The sequence below is a fragment of the Crassostrea angulata genome, chromosome 1 (genome assembly GCF_025612915.1).
Source record: "Crassostrea angulata isolate pt1a10 chromosome 1, ASM2561291v2, whole genome shotgun sequence".
Lineage (NCBI taxonomy): Eukaryota > Metazoa > Mollusca > Bivalvia > Ostreida > Ostreidae > Magallana > Magallana angulata.
Genome location: NC_069111.1, coordinates 49581441 through 49598814, shown reverse-complemented (window position 1 = coordinate 49598814; position 17374 = coordinate 49581441). Strand labels below are relative to the sequence as shown.

General features: G+C 35.4%; 1 protein-coding gene and 1 long non-coding RNA gene across 7 annotated transcripts in view; one reads left to right on the top strand and one right to left on the bottom strand.

Moving 5' to 3' along the window:
* The window catches only part of LOC128188553 (uncharacterized), a 132496-nt gene extending 117406 nt beyond the window's left edge, over window positions 1-15090 (top strand). For all 6 annotated transcript variants that reach the window (XM_052859681.1, XM_052859699.1, XM_052859709.1 and 3 more), the window contains 28 exons: window positions 146-341; window positions 580-714; window positions 1296-1652; window positions 1759-1917; window positions 2217-2434; window positions 2529-2649; window positions 2994-3122; window positions 3554-3892; window positions 4168-4275; window positions 4380-4535; window positions 5017-5219; window positions 5542-5668; window positions 5889-5996; window positions 6371-6499; window positions 7135-7476; window positions 7923-8024; window positions 8637-8802; window positions 9191-9381; window positions 9730-9849; window positions 10069-10179; window positions 10416-10539; window positions 10822-10926; window positions 11334-11374; window positions 11595-11784; window positions 12152-12411; window positions 12635-12780; window positions 13146-13305; window positions 13486-15090. In XM_052859681.1, the coding sequence (XP_052715641.1) occupies window positions 146-341; window positions 580-714; window positions 1296-1652; window positions 1759-1917; window positions 2217-2434; window positions 2529-2649; window positions 2994-3122; window positions 3554-3892; window positions 4168-4275; window positions 4380-4535; window positions 5017-5219; window positions 5542-5668; window positions 5889-5996; window positions 6371-6499; window positions 7135-7476; window positions 7923-8024; window positions 8637-8802; window positions 9191-9381; window positions 9730-9849; window positions 10069-10179; window positions 10416-10539; window positions 10822-10926; window positions 11334-11374; window positions 11595-11784; window positions 12152-12411; window positions 12635-12780; window positions 13146-13305; window positions 13486-14087 (5145 nt within the window). In that variant the 3' untranslated portion in view covers window positions 14088-15090. The remainder of the gene's footprint in view (window positions 1-145; window positions 342-579; window positions 715-1295; window positions 1653-1758; window positions 1918-2216; window positions 2435-2528; window positions 2650-2993; window positions 3123-3553; window positions 3893-4167; window positions 4276-4379; window positions 4536-5016; window positions 5220-5541; window positions 5669-5888; window positions 5997-6370; window positions 6500-7134; window positions 7477-7922; window positions 8025-8636; window positions 8803-9190; window positions 9382-9729; window positions 9850-10068; window positions 10180-10415; window positions 10540-10821; window positions 10927-11333; window positions 11375-11594; window positions 11785-12151; window positions 12412-12634; window positions 12781-13145; window positions 13306-13485) is intronic.
* LOC128188580 (uncharacterized) lies at window positions 8700-9293 on the bottom strand. Its single transcript, XR_008244166.1, has 3 exons — window positions 9167-9293; window positions 8930-8981; window positions 8700-8827 (listed from the first exon to the last, which is right to left on the bottom strand). It is a non-coding gene; the product is annotated as an uncharacterized LOC128188580 (long non-coding RNA).
* Window positions 15091-17374: the final 2284 nt, after the last annotated feature.

The window sequence follows — 17374 nt, the reverse complement described above, 5'->3', positions numbered from 1 at the left end:
GATGGCAAAATCTTCTGACTGTCCAGCCTCTTTAAACATCTCTGCTACAAAAAGAATTTACTAAAAATAGTTTCTTAATGCTGTGCATTCATTAACATTTTGAGGATTTAATGATCAGATGAATTATTGTTTGTTTAAACTTTAGATCAAGCAATCAAACGCACACTCTTCCTCTTTGCTGTGGACATCCCAGAGGAATGACCAAGATTCCTGGCACTGGCTGTGCTTGCCTCTGCTGGACAACATTGACGGTCAACTAGAGTTCAAGGCCATCCACGGCATGTCATTCACGAATGATATCGCTATTGATACAATTTACGTCTCCAAGGAGAAGTGTCCACGTGAGTCATCAGAATTTTTAAATTATATAAACGAGGCATGAAATATCAAAGGAAACCATTTTAATTGTTCACCAGGTTCTTGTGCAATACATGTTAACTGCTGGAACTATAACCCTAGCTATACTGATGTTTAGCAATTGATTATTTGTTGTGAGAAGAAAAAGAATTCGTTGTTAATTTCAGTCCATTTTACATCTTTATTTTTTGTTTATTACATATTTTTTGTTTTGTCTTTTAGATGCTGCAACTTGTTCTTTCGAAGTGGAGAATGATTGTGGTTATTTGTTGGAATCCAGCTCATCACAGTTCCAATGGACTTGGGGCAGAATGGAAGGGAATACCACAGTTAGGGACCCAACACGTGGCCTCTCAGGTTGCTAGAATCATTAGAGTATTTTGTAATTTACATTGTCTTTGAAAATTCATAAAGAACATAAGCATCAATTTCTATCTTGCATTGCTCTAAGTAAAGCGTTAATTCAAAATTCAGTGCTTTGCTACCATGGTGGCAAAGCATTGAATTTAATACGTTACATTTCAATTTCATTTACATTTATTACAATTAGAATTTTGATTAATGGTTACATCATCTCACACTGTTCATAGTTTCACATCAACTTTGTGCATAGAAATCTGCAAACTACACAAATGCTGTAAACCAACCTTTATTCAGATGCGAGAAATTTTTGCAAGGTTTGATAAAGCATCTTTGCAAACATTTCTTGCTGCGAACCAGCCCTTGTCATATGGTTGTTATAACAACACAGGTCTGAATAAAGCTTGGTCACAAACATTAGTCATTGCGAACAACTTTTTAGGATGTAAATTTTTAATAAAGTTGTCCATGATAAAAGTTCGTTTACAGTAAACTGTTTCTGTTTACATATAGAACACTACATTAATGTAGTTTATGTATTGGACATTACATACAAAATTGTTCCTGTTTTTGTATAGGACACTACATGTACACCCAGTCTTGTCACAACAGCCAGCTAGCTCGGGAAGGTGCCACCAGTAGTCTCGTCTCACGGCAGTTCCTGATCTCGTCCAGTATGCACCTGACCTTCTACTATCTCCTCAGTGGCGCTGATTCTGGTGTGCTGAGTATGTCTCTGAAGTCTGATTCCAATTCTGCCGCCAGTAGAGTGTTCTCCAGAAGTGGCGACCGTGGGTTCAACTGGTACAAAGCCTGTGTGGATATACCAAGCAGTGAAAACAATGTGTCCCTGGTGGTCACAGCATCTCAAGGTCAAAGCTGCAACCAAACATTTGCTGTGGACAATATTGTGATGGATGAAGGAGCTTGTCCTTGTAAGTTTTTGTCGTAAGAGATGGGACTCTAACAATCAATTTGATACATAAAAGTAAGGGATTTAACAAACAATGTATATTTGGAACAACTTCTATTATGTTTCAGATCCACTGGTAGATGAGATGTGTGATTTTGAGAATCCTGACATGTGTCGCTATCAGTCCAACTGTACCATTGGCTCCAAGTTCCAGTGGGCCAGAGGTTCTGGGGAGACACCCTCAAGGGAAACCGGCCCATACCACGATGGCAGTGGAAATCCACTGGGTAGGACTTCTCAGATTTTAGATTTGTCATTCAAATGTTGAATTCAAACATGTACCATTAATCATTATTTTTATTGGACTTTAATTTCTTAATTTACTTGAATGTTCGAATATTTTTATCATTTTAGATTGAAATCAAATCTTCTTAGAATTAGATACAAGATATTGTTGAAAATACATTCATTGAGAACTGTTGTATATATTTATTCATTGACATTTGTTGAAAATTGAAAGTAAGAACATCCTATTTTCCATTTCTTAGAATAGATACATGCACTATAATAATGCATACTATTTCAGGTCACTACATGTTTGTGGAGGCTTCAGATGGACTACCTGGGCATGTGACTTACCTGTGGTTTCCACCTCTGGAAACTTCCCAAAATTCCAGCCTACAGTTTAAGTATCATATGTATGGTGACCAGACCGGGAAACTGTCTGTCCTGGCTGTGGACAGTACAGGATCTTTATCAGAACTTTGGTCCAAAACTGGAAGTCAGTGGCAATACTGGCATAAGGTGACAACAATATATTCTCTCTCTCTCTCTCTCTCTCTCTCTCTCTAAGCTTAAATTTAAATACTTAATTGAAGCTTTTTATCTTACTCTACAGGCTTGCATCAATATCCCTGAACACTCTCAGTTTGTACCTTACTTTGTGGCAGAAAAAGGAAATGGTCATAGATCTGACATAGCACTGGATGACATCGTGTTACTGGACTCTGAATGCTCAGGTAGATATATAGTTTGTCTTAATTTTCATAGCAATGTGGTGGAGAATGAAATGCTCCTCATGAAATGAATGTGAGTGCCTGTATATTGGAAGTAGTAATTTGCCCTCTGGTTACTTGCTGGTTAGAAATGAGCTTTCTAGTGAGAGAATGCTATGCTTTGCTGTGCCATTGGATTTAACTGTAGCAATGAAATAAATTTTAAAAATTAGATAGAATAAAGATGGGTTATCACAACAGAAATCATTTTTTAATACATTATTCCATATTAAGTGCACCAGTCCTGCTTTTCAATGACTGACGATATCAATTATATGTACAAACATTTCAACATTTGAATATTTCAGAAGAGGCATCATTGAGTTGTGAGTTTGAAGATGAATTCCTTTGTGGATACATGAACAGTAGCCTCACCCCTTGGACTTGGGTACACTACTCTGATACCAGCTACCAGTCAGCAGTACCAAACAAGACAGGTATAAAAAGCAACAGTAATCAAAGTGTAAATTTTGCTGAACAGGTTGAAATCTGCTTTGTCTTTACAAAATACTGTTTGATACGAAAATCATTAAATATGATGCATATGTTTTTAGCTATGATGGCACCGAGATGAATGATATTTTCAGTCATCCGTTTGTTAACTTTCGATATTTCTATATATTCGTAATTATTTTATTTGAACTTTATAAAAAGCACCCTTGGGTGATGGGTTGCAAGCTGATCCAAATGAATGGTGAATGCAGGAATGGAAATGCATGAGAGGAACAGTTGTAATGACTAAATTGAATTCGAACTGTTGTAATCATTATTACTACGATTTATACTGCCAATGAAAATAATGAAATTAAATCCTTGACAAATATTTCCTTCTCTAAAGTATATATTAAAAGCATCATTACTCCGACAGGTCACTACATGAAGAGTTCCTCTGGAGACCCAGCCATCTTGATGTCACCAAGCTTTACGCTGGATGGCAGCAAGAGCTGTGTGCAGTTCAGCTTCTTCTCTGACAATGGTGCAAGCAACGCTTCCATGTTAATCCAACTGTGGGAGGAGTCAGAGCAGGCCACAATGAGAACGGTCTGGAACAGGACTCGTGACTCTGACGGATACTGGCAGAATGGACAGTTCCAACTGCATATTCCTGCGGGAAATTTCCGACTTGCATTCCTTGGAGAGTCGATAGAGGATGGGTTTTTGGCTGTTGATAACATCACTTTGATACAGGGAGAGTGTCCAAAACTAGGTAAGGCTAAGCACCATTCAATGTCCCACTGGTTTTTAAGGCTTACATTATCTACACTATTCTCGGATGTAACTGCAGGTGCTTTGTTTTATTTTATGAAATATGAGTTTTCTTTACATCTTATCAAAAAAGGGCTGGACTCTTTTTATTGACCTTGATATTACAAATTGATATATGTTATAAATGTAAAAAAACTTGAATGCATCATTGCTCAGTAGGCATATTATATGTTGGTATTTTATATGGAACAGTGAGAGATTCCATTTTTGTTTCAGCTTGCCCTGATGGTTTCTTCAGCTGTTCAGAACAGTGTATATTAAATGCCTATGTTTGTGACAAAATTCCTCACTGCGCAAATGAAGAAGATGAAACTTTGCACTGCGGTAAGAAATAAACAGTACCTTCATATTATTTAAAGAATAGGATACTGAGAGAGTACCTTTTCATTTTAAGATATTAGATCAATGGATGATTGAACATTTTGTAGTACGAAGCATATCCTGTGATTTTGAGGACAGCTACCACTGTGGCTATATCAATGACACCTCCAATTCTACCCCCCTGCAGTGGCTACAGAGTATGGTGGTGGGTTACACTCTGGTTACTGACCACACCCACCAGTCTACCAACACCAGCACTCAGGGTTTGTATCAAGATAGGGATTCTGAATTCCCTTCTATATTGATTGTTCATGCAAATGCATGATTTTAAGGACATTAGATGTTTTCTTGAATGGTTTGTCATTCTGATCTTCTTAACAGTTTGTTAATGTGGGTGGTAATGTAAAATTCAGGACAAGGGTGTAAATGGGATCCATTTTCCATGATCCCTCTAAAATGTGATACTGTTACATCCCAAAAAATACAATACACAGAAATTACCTGGTGTAACTGGAATTGTTCATAGAACAAACTTTCTTATTTGCATAAAATGATCTGACGCAATTAAAAAACAGATACACATTTTCCCTATTTTCACAAATTTTATGACGTGCGAAAAGAAAACGGATAAACACTATATTGATTGATTGAAGCCAAAGTTAGAATTAAAAGTACAACGCATACTAGAAAAAGAAACGGCTAGCTTCTGATAATTTGATTCATTTTGTTATTTCTCTTGGACAGGGTACTTCCTAGCTTTTCAGACCACATACGGTTCTCCAGGAGGAATACTGAATGCTCCCAGAGAAAATACAACATCGCAATCTTGCCTGAAGTTCTTCACTTTCGGGAATAGAGATCTGAGTGTCCTCATAAGAAGGAATGGAAATCTTAGCCAGGTCTCTGTCCCAGCCATCAACTCTAGCACCGTCTGGAGGCCAGTTCAGGTACAGAAACTCAGAGCTTTGTTTGACATAGCTGTCAAATTCAAAATTATAAAATTATAAGGACCTGGGTTTCAAGCAAAGTCACTCAAAAATGTGTCTCATTACAAAATGTTGCAGTTTAGGAGGGAATATTTACAATTTACATATTAAGTAAATGTGTTAAAGGCCTTATATATGTGCTCTAGGCATAAAGAGGACTTAGTAGGTAAATGTACAGTAATTTTTATTCTTTATGTGTAAATTGTTTCAGTACTTTGTTCTGAAAGTTAGCTGTTACATGCACTATATACTTCTCCTGACTTCTCACGGTACTGTTCTACAGATTCCTATTCAAGCGGGAGTATTGCAGGTCCAGTTTTATTGGCCATATGTCTATACTACATCTAGTAACCCTAAGTATGCTGGAATCGATGATGTTACCCTGATGAATGGCACCTGTCCACCCATTGGTTAGTACTGAATAGCTAGAGCCCACTGAATTAGCTTTCTGTAGATGATTTTTAATGTATGATTGTTAATGATATATTTCTTGAAAACAAGAGTCAAGTCATATTGAAGGAAACATTGTTTTAATTGACTTTCAAATGACTTTCATTACTTTTATTAATTGATAATTATATATTGTAAAAGTGTAATAATTAACATGTCTGTTTATTACCTGGATTATAGAGTGCCCTGCCAGCATGTTTACCTGTGGTACCACTTCATGCTTACCTGTGGAATACAGGTGTAATCGTAGAATTGACTGTGAAAATGGGGAAGATGAATTAGGATGTCGTAAGTTGTACATTGGAATTCTTCGCTCTTAGTGTTAATTAAAGGTTGATCAATCCTTAAATGCCAAAAGTCATTTTTGTCTTGACCTTTTCAGATTATAATTGCTGAATGCAAAATAAGAATTTTTTTAATATGTTAAAAAAAATGAAACAGAAAAAATCAGGACTGTTTGCCTATTAGATAAAAAGAAATATTACTACCAATAAATATTAACAAATAATTCCTGAATATAACAGTTTATCATAATTACGCTGAGGATTGGATATAAAAAATAACTATTAAGCTGTATTAAAAGCTAAAACTTTGAAAACAAGGACTTATAATGACACAAACGCGATTGATACACTGTATAAAGACTTGTACAATACTTTTAGCCTTCAACATTACCTGTGACTTTGAGAGTAACAACTGGTGTGGATACTCAGATTTTACACGGTTTGGCCGGAGACAAGGAAACTTTTTTCATCTTCCATACGCAGACCACACTACTCAAACGTTAGAAGGTAATAAAAGATTCATTGTCTTATAATGAAGTACATCAAGTTAAGAATTAAAATTGTTTGTGCAATATGGAGTCCTATCATGTATAAAGGATCCCTGAGTCATGCATTTTTTTTAATGCTAAGAAAAATCCCTGATGGTAAAATTAGTAAGTGAAAAATTGTATTCAATTCAGTTCAATTTCTTTATTGACCAATTAAGGGCCTTCAAGGGGCAACATGAAGATTATACATAAAACATTCAATAAACATATACAAGAGGGAAAGAGTTGAATGATTGAAAGAGCTAGGAACATTTAATTAGTTTATATATGTATGTTTCTATACTCAAAACATGTTGTTTTTTTTTATTGTTTGGAATTTCTTTTAAATTGAATGATAGGTATGAATAATATTGATTCAGTTGTTACAGATATTAGCCCAGTGGCCAAATGGCTACTGATACGAATCCTTTGATCATTGAAATTAATTTGTATGGTCTTAGTCCAAGCTAGTTAACAACTTGCAATTAGTGTGGTATATCAGTTATGGTATTACTACATGGCCAGTCAGTTGTTTTTAAGTCTTGGCAAGAGGGAAACTTGAGAATAATCTTTATTGCACCAGTTTAATTCTCCTGGTATCATTCTCTCCCCAAGGTCACTACATGTACTTCAGCAGTGAATTCGGGGAGACAGCTAACATCACCAGCCCGACGGAGTATTTACAAGATGGCTGCCTTTCCTTTTATTATAACATGGAGGGTGGTCCATCGGCTCAGCTTACTGTGTATGTCAACACCGACGGCAAAAGCGAGCTACGTTTTATCAAAGACGGTGTCGGCGTCCGTAGAGATGAATGGGTTCAGGGTCAAATTCCAATCACAGGAGGCCGGATTTACGTGGAATTCGCTGCCTATGGCACGGAATATTTCTCCAAACCAGGAGTTGTGGCCCTTGATGATGTGAGATATGTTGAGGGAGAGAGCTGTCCAGAAAAGGGTACGAGATTCTGTTTGTTTAGGACTTTTTTAATTTTAGTCCATACTTAAAGTACTTGGTTAAAATTTTGAAATTGATTACCGGTAGTTACCTTTTTTTCATCTTAAATGTTTTTTCTGGAATTCTTTAAAACATATTTAGTCTTTAGAGTTAATTATGTATTCTAGCAAACTTATTGTGTATAAATTTCTTCACTGAGAGAAGAAATTGTTGTACACTTCTTTAAGTCCTGCATGGAGGATTAAAATTAAAATTTATTAATATTAATTTTAACCTAAAGCTTGGCAGTTTTAGCTGACTTTAAAGTCAAAGATAGGTCCAAATTCAGTTCTATAATTAAAAGTCATGGTCTTGCTATTGGCAGTCTTAAATGGATGCAAGTTCTTCATTTGTAAATTCCAGAATTTTGAGAGGGAGAGTAGTGTTTATTATGTTTCTGTTTACAGCCTGTCTCTCAAGTGAGTTTGCCTGTAATGACACAGGGACCTGTATCCCAGGCTATCTTACACGGGACGGTCTCGCTGACTGTGACGATTCATCAGATGAACGTGAGTAGCTGTTTCTGTGGTTTATCTTAGTTTAATTTTCTATTTAATTTACAACAGAATGAGTTAAATCTTCTTGAGTGTTTGATATCTTCATAGTTTAATTTTCTATTTAAATTAAAATTGAATGAGTTAAATCTTCTTGAGTGATCTATGCTATAAGTATTTGTCCACATAGTTATCTGTAATATTTCGCTGCTGTAGAAATATCAACATCCTTAGTATGTATGGATACCTTGATATTACAGTGGTGACATTAGGGTAGATATATATACAGAGCCAATTTCCAAATTCCTTTTGACATTTTATTTAGATTTGGATATTACTTTAAGCTGTTTCTATGAAATGGTTTCAGGAAAACCTTCTTTCTATACTTTTTGTAATTGCCACATTTCTTGCAACACAAATGTAAGATGCATATATATGTACAAAGTGTCACTAAATAGGCTCAAGAAAAAAATAATAAAATAGCTTTATTTTCATAACTACGTTATTTAAACTAAAACAATCACAAGTGGGGAAGAATTTGATGTAAAATACTATAAAATATTAAAATGAATCAAATCAATAAAATAATCAAATCTTCAAACTGATCAATGTATGTAATCTCTGTAGATGCTGGCAATGTTAGTGTGAGCCTTGTCCGTCTGGTAGGGGGTGTGGACCCGTCCTACGGTCGACTAGAGATCATGGATGCCTCTGGTATCTATAAGTCTGTGTGTGAATATGGATGGAGACACGAGCGGGAGTCTCAGGTGGTCTGTAGAGAGCTCGGATACAGGTAAGGATTCTCTCTGTATAGACACCTGTGAAAGTGTATGAAATTGCATGAAAAGGTGACAGAAATAAGCAGTTTAGTCGTTTTGGAAAAGCATGTAAAATAGTAATGATAAACTCGATATGCATACCGTGATGCATTGTCATTTAAATTCTCAGGTATTTTTGTATAGATGCCTCGTCCTTTAAAAAAATAAGGTGAAATAAATATTTCATGTGATAACGAAAGTTTTGTTGTAACCAATAACGATACTGCCATAAAGTAAAAAAAACATTAAAAATGATAAATAATATGTAAAGTATGTGTTATGAATTACTCTGTGAAATGGAATATTTTCAGTAACTATTAGCCTGTGGATTATAATTACATGTTTGGTAATTCTGTTTTTCAGCCAAGCTGTAAGGACATACAATAGGTCTGAGTATGGTTTGACCAGCCAGAGACTCTATCATGGACTTCAGTATTTCTGCGGTGGATCTGAAAGCTCTCTTGCCTTGTGTAGCCGTACCACTAGGTACTCCTGTGTCTACGGCAGCAAGTACAGCAATGAGGCCCAGGTGTCTATAGCCTGCTCCAACACAGGTACAGAGAGAGAGAGAGAGAGAGAGAGAGCAACTCATTCATCTACATGTATTTATTGGGAGTAGAACATGTATGATACAAGTATACAATGAAATTTGAGTATTATGTGGGGAGAAAGACAGATGGTAATATGGATACAAATAATTCATGTATTTAATGTATATAGAGAGAGGTATTGTCATATCACAGATACTATTAGTGTTTCATTGAAAAAATACTGTATATAGAGATGATGTAGATAACTAAATGGCTCTGTGCAAGAAAAAAATGTTACAAAAAGCAACTTTAAGTAAATACTCAGAAAATACAAGTAATATGTAACTGACATTGATGGTTTCTACCTAACAGAGTGTATGTACGGAGAGAGGCCTTGCCAGCTAGGCGACAGCAATACCACCTGTCTGGCTGACCAGTACTGGTGTGATGGCAACGTGGACTGTCCCGGAGCTCAGGACGAGGAGAACTGTGGTAACTGTCCGTCCGTACATCCCCAGCAATAGTATAACTCATACATCTTATAGCAGATGTTTTGTAAAACCCCATCCCCATAACAATAGTTCATCTTATAGCAAATGTTTTGTAAAACCCCATCCCCACAACACAGTCCATCTTATAGCAGATTTCTTTTTAGAATTTAACCCCCATAACAATAGTCCATCCTATAGCAGATGTTATTTTTGATTTTAGGACAATGTAAGGAGGATGAGTTTGAATGCCAGAATCATGAGTGTGTGCCTTTATCTGGGAGATGTGACTCCATTAGCCAGTGTACAGATGGATCAGATGAGTTCCGGTGTGGTAGGTATCTTCCTAGAAAATTGACAGAGAATGATATCTCTTAGTATTCAAAGTTGATTTTATCAGTTGAATATTTTTATTTTAACTTGCAATTGTAAAACATTTTATATAGAAGTTTACTGCATATAGAATTTATCACCATTTCTAATTATTTGAATTTTATCAGCAACATTATTTTGTTGATAAATCCAGAACTATTGACTGTTAAGGTATATTTTGTTTTGTCTGTTTTATAGTGCGGCCTTCCACTGATACAGCGGGAGAGGTTAAGGTGTGGAAGGATGGTGGTTGGAGGACTCTGTGTTACAATCTCATCACCTCACAGACTGCTGAGTATTTGTGCAGCGTCACAGGAAGGGGGTATGTATCTACACATAACCAATAAATATATATTGGTTGTATACCAATAATTTTTATATGTACAAGTGACTATCAATGACTCAAAGTCCATGGGACTAAGGAAAAACTTTATGGGATCAAGTTCTAAAGAGTTTGGAATTTTCCAGGGCAACCAACAAGTTTTGAATTTTGTTTTACCGGATGTTATGATGAAGCAATTGTTTTTAATGCTTATCTAATGCATATGCTTTAACAACACAATTTTGAAGCATTAAAAATCCATAATGTTCCTATTCTTTGTAGCCGAATAATCAGTTACTCACAAGGGAGGTACATGTTTGGAGGATATCAGGCTCTTCCAACAACCGACACATCCTCCCTCATCCCCCACCATGAGCTACAGCCAGTGTAAGTGAAACCACCAGAGCATTGTCTATGGGGAAAATCTATATCTCATTCTATGATAAACTCATATTTTATTTATACTGTAGATTCCTAATTTAATGCGAGGAATTAATTTCCACATAAAATTGCAAGAAGCAACCCTCGTGGATTTTAAAGTCTTTTAAAGTATAGGAAATTATAACAAAAAATTGGTGATCGAGATTTTATATTCTTGTGATTTGATACAAAACAGCGGAATCGCGGAATTAAAAACTTGCGAAAATAAGGAATATACAGTAGTATGAATCAACATTTAAAGGAAACTTACTTGGAATCATTATCTTTTTCTTTGAACCTTAACATTTCAACTTCAAAATTATTAAACTCTTTTATGTAAGAAATATAAATATTTCTTTTGTTATTTCTTTCAGGTATGCCTGTAGTGCACTGTCGCTACAGTGTGGTTCAATAGGTAAGTTAAATAGACAGATTTTCTGTTTTGTATTCAGTCAACTTTGAATATTGTAGAATTATTAGACTAAGTAAGATATTACAGTTTACATGCTATTAGACCACTTGACTATTTACAAGCTATTTGACCTGACAAATTAATCATGTACTTCCAATATTAACAGCATAAAGATTACAAATTACAACCAATCAAGTTGACTATTTTTTGCAATCCTGAACAGAGTGTGGCGTACCAAGCTTGATGCCACAAACGCAGAACATGGTCATCTTTGGTAGAGAGGCCCAGAACGGGGAATATCCTTGGCAGATTTCACTGTGGTACTCAGGTCGTCACATCTGTGGGGGCTCCATCATTGACCCTCAGTGGGTGCTGACTGCTGCCCACTGTGTAGATTTTGGCTCAGCTTATTCGTGAGTAACTGTTTGGTTTTTAGCTCACCTGAGCTGATAGTGTTGATTGGGATATAATTTTGATTATGATTATCTTATATGATAATATGTGATATCCAGCAATTGTATCTGGTTTAATATTTAAGTAAAAGTACAATCCACATGGCAACAGTGAAATGAAATGGATTTTATTGAAGAATTAAGTATCATTCAAATTGCTTTTGCATGTATGCCATCCCACTTTTTACCAATAATGCCAAAATATGTATTTTGGCCATATCTTTCAATTCAAATATATGTGTGCAATCTAGGATCAATTTGAATCTGCTTTATTACACCGTATCCAGGTAGTAGTGTTTAATTCTGGAACATGTTTTTGATTTGCTAGGTTTTCTGTTAGAATGGGCAATGTTGACAAGAACCAATTCAGTGTTGATGGCCAGGTAATTAGTGTTTCCCAGATGTACGAACATCCGGACTACACCTCTAGTTCCTCCCCATACTATGTTGATATGGCCCTCCTACGACTCGCCAGGCCCATATATTACAATAACAGGACACGCCCCATCTGTCTAGCCACTCAGAGAGCAGGACTGCAAAACTGTTATGTTACAGGCTGGGGGCACAGTCATTTTGAAGGATCAACAGGTAAGTTTATTATGAAGATAGAAATATTGTTTGTATTTGGATGTATTGATAATCAAAATCACATCCATACTACAGTATGAATGTAGAACTATAAGAGTTTTTATACTTTTAAACAAAGTGATGCAAAATAAATAAAAACAGAATTTCAACACAAAAAATTGTCAATCTCAGGCTCAGTAAATGAAATCTTTATAATGGACTATTACTATTCTCTTACTTGTAGCAATTTCCCCAGACATTCTACTGGAAACAAATGTACAGGTCATCAACAACACTCTCTGTCAAAAGATGTGGGCTCCTGGCCTCACTGTTGTCCAGGATACCGTTGTCTGTGTAGACAATAGGGAACCCTTCTCTCCAGTCTGCAATGTAAGGAGTAGGGGGGAACAGGTTGAATTCATAATGACAATTAAATACATGTTTAGTGAACTGCCTGCTTGACAAATAGTTTTTAAAAAAAAAATGTTTGAAAAAAAGAGGTTGCTTATGACATAAAAGTGTGTCACGACTGATCAAAGAAACAAAGGTCAAGGTCACCATCATCAATATTGCATTTATTCAGACAAAAAATTCTTCTGTGTTGGGTTTATTAGTCCTCCCTGGAAACCTCTAGTGATAAGCAATTTTAACATACTTTTCTTTGTAAACTATTGATAACATTACTGTGGTTTTTATTGATTCAGTAGTTGTTTGAGGTTGTTTTCAGTGCTAATTTAATGATTTTTAATTGTCAGGGAGACTCTGGAGGTCCGCTGGTGTGTCAGGATGAGAATGGTCGCTGGAAGCTCCTGGGGGTGACCTCTCGCGGCTCCAGGGGCTGTGTACTGACGGACTACCGACCGGCATTGTACCAAGGAGTGCCCAATGCACTGGGCTGGATCACTAGAATCACAGGTGAGAAAGGAAGAAATCTAGTTTATATATAAAAAAAAAAAAAAACACTTTTCCTTAAGACAAAACTTGATTGCTTGTATTTCTTCTTAAACAAAACTCCTCTATTAAAAAAAAATAATATATCAACAGAAATGTGTGATTTTAATTTTCCTAAAAGGCAATTTGTTTTTGTATTGGTAGGTCTGAGTTTTGGCTCCTCTGTAACACCAAATCCTTACACTGGTACCTACCCCTCCACTACCCCAGCTAGCCCCAGTGTGAACACAACCTACACAAGGAATGCATCAGTACCCACAACATCGGTCCCAACAGCATCCCCCGCTCAACCAGAGGCAACTCCTCAAACAACTGCTGAACCAGTGGTCAATACTGAACCCACTGCTGAACCAGAGGCAACTCCTCAAACAACTGCTGAACCAGTGGTCAATACTGAACCCACTGCTGAACCAGAGGCAACTCCTCAAACAACTGCTGAACCAGTGGTCAATACTGAACCCACTGCTGAACCAGAGGCAACTCCCCAAACAACTGCTGAACCAGTGGTCAATACTGAACCCACCGCTGAACCAGAGGCAACTCCTCAAACAACTGCTGAACCAGTGGTCAATACTGAACCCACCGCTGAACCAGAGGCAACTCCTCAAACAACTGCTGAACCAGTGGTCAATACTGAACCCACTGCTGAACCAGAGGCAACTTCAGAAACTACAGAATTGATCCCTAAATCAACAGTTCAAACAATTGCAGAAACCACACCAGCCAATATAACGGCCCCACGATAGTTTGGTGATGCCTGATCAATATTTGGTGCAGTTTGCATTAGCAGTCCTGGTGCAATCAGTTTGACTTGGACATCTGTTGTCTTTGTTAATGTACAGATTTTGTTTTTTATGATCTGCTATTGTAAACATTATTATATATGCAACATGTATTACAATTTGTTGAAGCTTTTTTTCTTACAATTTGATATACATTGTATTTTTGGTGAGTATTTTACACATTTAAATATGACCAAAGATGATGAAGACCCACAGATGTCATAAAGAGTGTGGGATTATATAGTCTATAGGTACTTTATGACATGTCCTTTATATATAAGGCACAGATATATGAATTGTTCCAAGTTTGTTTTGTCCCCATGAAAAGTATAGTATAAACTATCATGAAAACTTTATGTGTAAATGAATAGTATTTATTTTTATACCTATATCAAAATACTGTCTTCCGTTTCTTTCCTTTCGATGCAAATTGTGGATATTTAAACATATCAATTTATCATTAGTTATACATGTATTCTTATTGCAACCACTTTTACTGGTTAAACTGAATTCTATAAATAACATGGGGTTTGGCCAATTTTAACATAATTAGCATGCATATTGAGATATTCCACTTCAGCAATTTTCCATATATTTTTCATCAGGTGAATAAATAATCAAGTTCTGGATGCAGGTTGAAAAAAGATTGAAGACAAAAAAAGTGCCATAATTTTTTTTTTATACAATTATATTGAAGTTATTTATATTCAAGCCTAAAACCCACTAAACATTTTTTCTAGGTTTAATTCTAAACAAAAACTCAAAAATTTGTGATCTCAGAAACGGTTCATTTGGATAATATTTTCAATATGTTTTATTTTACATGAAGATGTTATATACCCAGGTCGATCATTATCTACCTGAAGCATCATTTCTGATCTACTGATGGGAGACTTATGTGTTATACTTTTTTTCACATGTACTGAACATCTATACACTGATTGAATAAAATATATTTTTAATCAGATGATGGTGTTGTGTATAATATAATTGTTAGCCATTTAGGACTTCATTTAGAGGGCTTCAAAAACATAAATGACAAGATAATTTTGATTCGAAAGCATCAAATTGGCCACTTTTAAAACTATTAAAAGTATGCATAATGGCAGGCGTTCTCTCTCTCTCTCTCTCTCTCTCTCTCTCTCTCTCTCTCTCTCTCTGATTCATGAAAGATTGTATGGTGGTATACATGTAGTTCAGCCACAACCCGTCAGATCTCGGACGCATACTCGCAACAATATTAATTGATTAAATCCCTGCATTCTATTTGCAACATGTATGAGTTTGAAGCCTTGGGTTCTCTTTCTCAAACGTTAACTCATAACCACAACCTCTTTAACCCAGCATGGCAATCATTAATTCCTAGTTTCACGATAATTTTGCTAGCGCTATTGCTCGTTTGGATGCGAATTTGGTAAATGGCAACAGTTTGACTTGACTGTGGTTGCTAGAAATCTAGTAAATGACATTCATCAATCAATTGCTGTAACGTTATTTTTATTTTTCGCCAAACCAAGTCAGTTAAATTGTACTTTTATCATTCTGTCAAAATTTTACCGTGTTTCAGAATTCTGAGCTTTAGTTTTTAACCATCCTTAAATTTACATTTAATATTATTAGAAAGTACCGGTATTAAAGAGTTGCTGATTATTGATCACAGATTTGAGAAAGTGTATATGTAACATATTTCTGTTAGAGATTTTAGCATTTCTTCTTTTGTAATTTCGTTTTTCAAGTTCGCCAGCTTGGTCTTTTTTTACTCATTAGATTATTCAAAACCTCAAAATTATTACCTTACAATAACCGCAAATTGTCAACTTTTTAGCTCACCTGAGTGGAAAACTCTAATTAGCAATTCTGATCACTTTTTGTCCATCCGTCCGTCTGTCTGTATACTTCCTACAAAATCGACTTTTTCTCCAGAACCACTGAGCTGATATCAACCAAACTTGACATATTTCCTTCGGTGAAGGGGATTCTAATTTGTTAAAGTTATCTTTCAAAGGTAGATGATTAAGAATTATACAAAAATTGTTGATATCTTTAAAAAATAATCTTCTCATATCAGAAACGAATTGGCCAGAAAAACTGAAAGTTGTAGGAAAGCATCTGCATTTAGTATAGATTCAATTTTATTTAAAGTATGACCCCCAGGGGTAGGGTGGGCCACAATTGGGGGAATGTCGAATTTTGACATCGGAGTATATAGAGAAAACTCATTAAAAATCTCCTCAAGAACCAAGTGACCAGAAAAGCTGTAACTTGCGTGGAAGTATCCTTACATACTGTTGATTCAAGTATGTTCAAATGATGATCCCAGGGTGTGTGGTGGAGCTACGCTGGGGGTTCAATTTCTACAAATGAATATGTATAGAAAAAGCTTTTAAAATCCTCTCAAAAACCGGTTGGTCCGAGAAGCTGTAACCTTAAATGAAAGCAACCATGCACAGATATTTTTATTTAAGTTTTGTCGAAGTTGTAATCTTCGGGATAGGGAGGGGCCACTTCGAAGGGTCGAATTTTTATGTAGGAAAAATTCTAAATTGTTCTCAAAAACTTCTAAGATGTTTATATATATATATATATATATATATATATATATATATATATATATATATATATATATATATATATATATATAAAAAACTTAAATGAATAAAAACACAAAGTCCGAGTAAAACATATGTTTTACTCGGACTTTGTGTTTTTATTCATTTAAGTTTTCTATATCTTATCCGACCACTGTGAATTTTTTCTGGATTTACCTATATATATATGTGTATATATATATATATATATATATATATATATATATATATATATATATATATATATATATATATATATATATAAAGTATTGTTTGTACTTATTATATATGCAAACATTTCTACAAAGTGTTGATTCTTAATTGTTTAGAATGGGCCCCTAAACAATTCTTGGGACGCACAATAGCTTTTATTTGGATTTATATATATGCAGAGTTGTTGAAGGTATTTTTGAGCACTGCAATGGTTAATATGTAATATGGTTATAAAAATCATCCTGTTACAAAAGGAGCTTAATGTCTGACATAGGAATATCTGGAGAAAATAGTTTTATACATGGTCTATTCTACTACACTGCCTAGATAATTTGTATACGACTCCATAAAGCTGATTTTATGATGGCTAACGTAGCTCTGATGAGCGATGTGGCCCATGTATGACACGCCAAATTCACAAAAATGAGCTAAAACATAGTTTCCCATTTG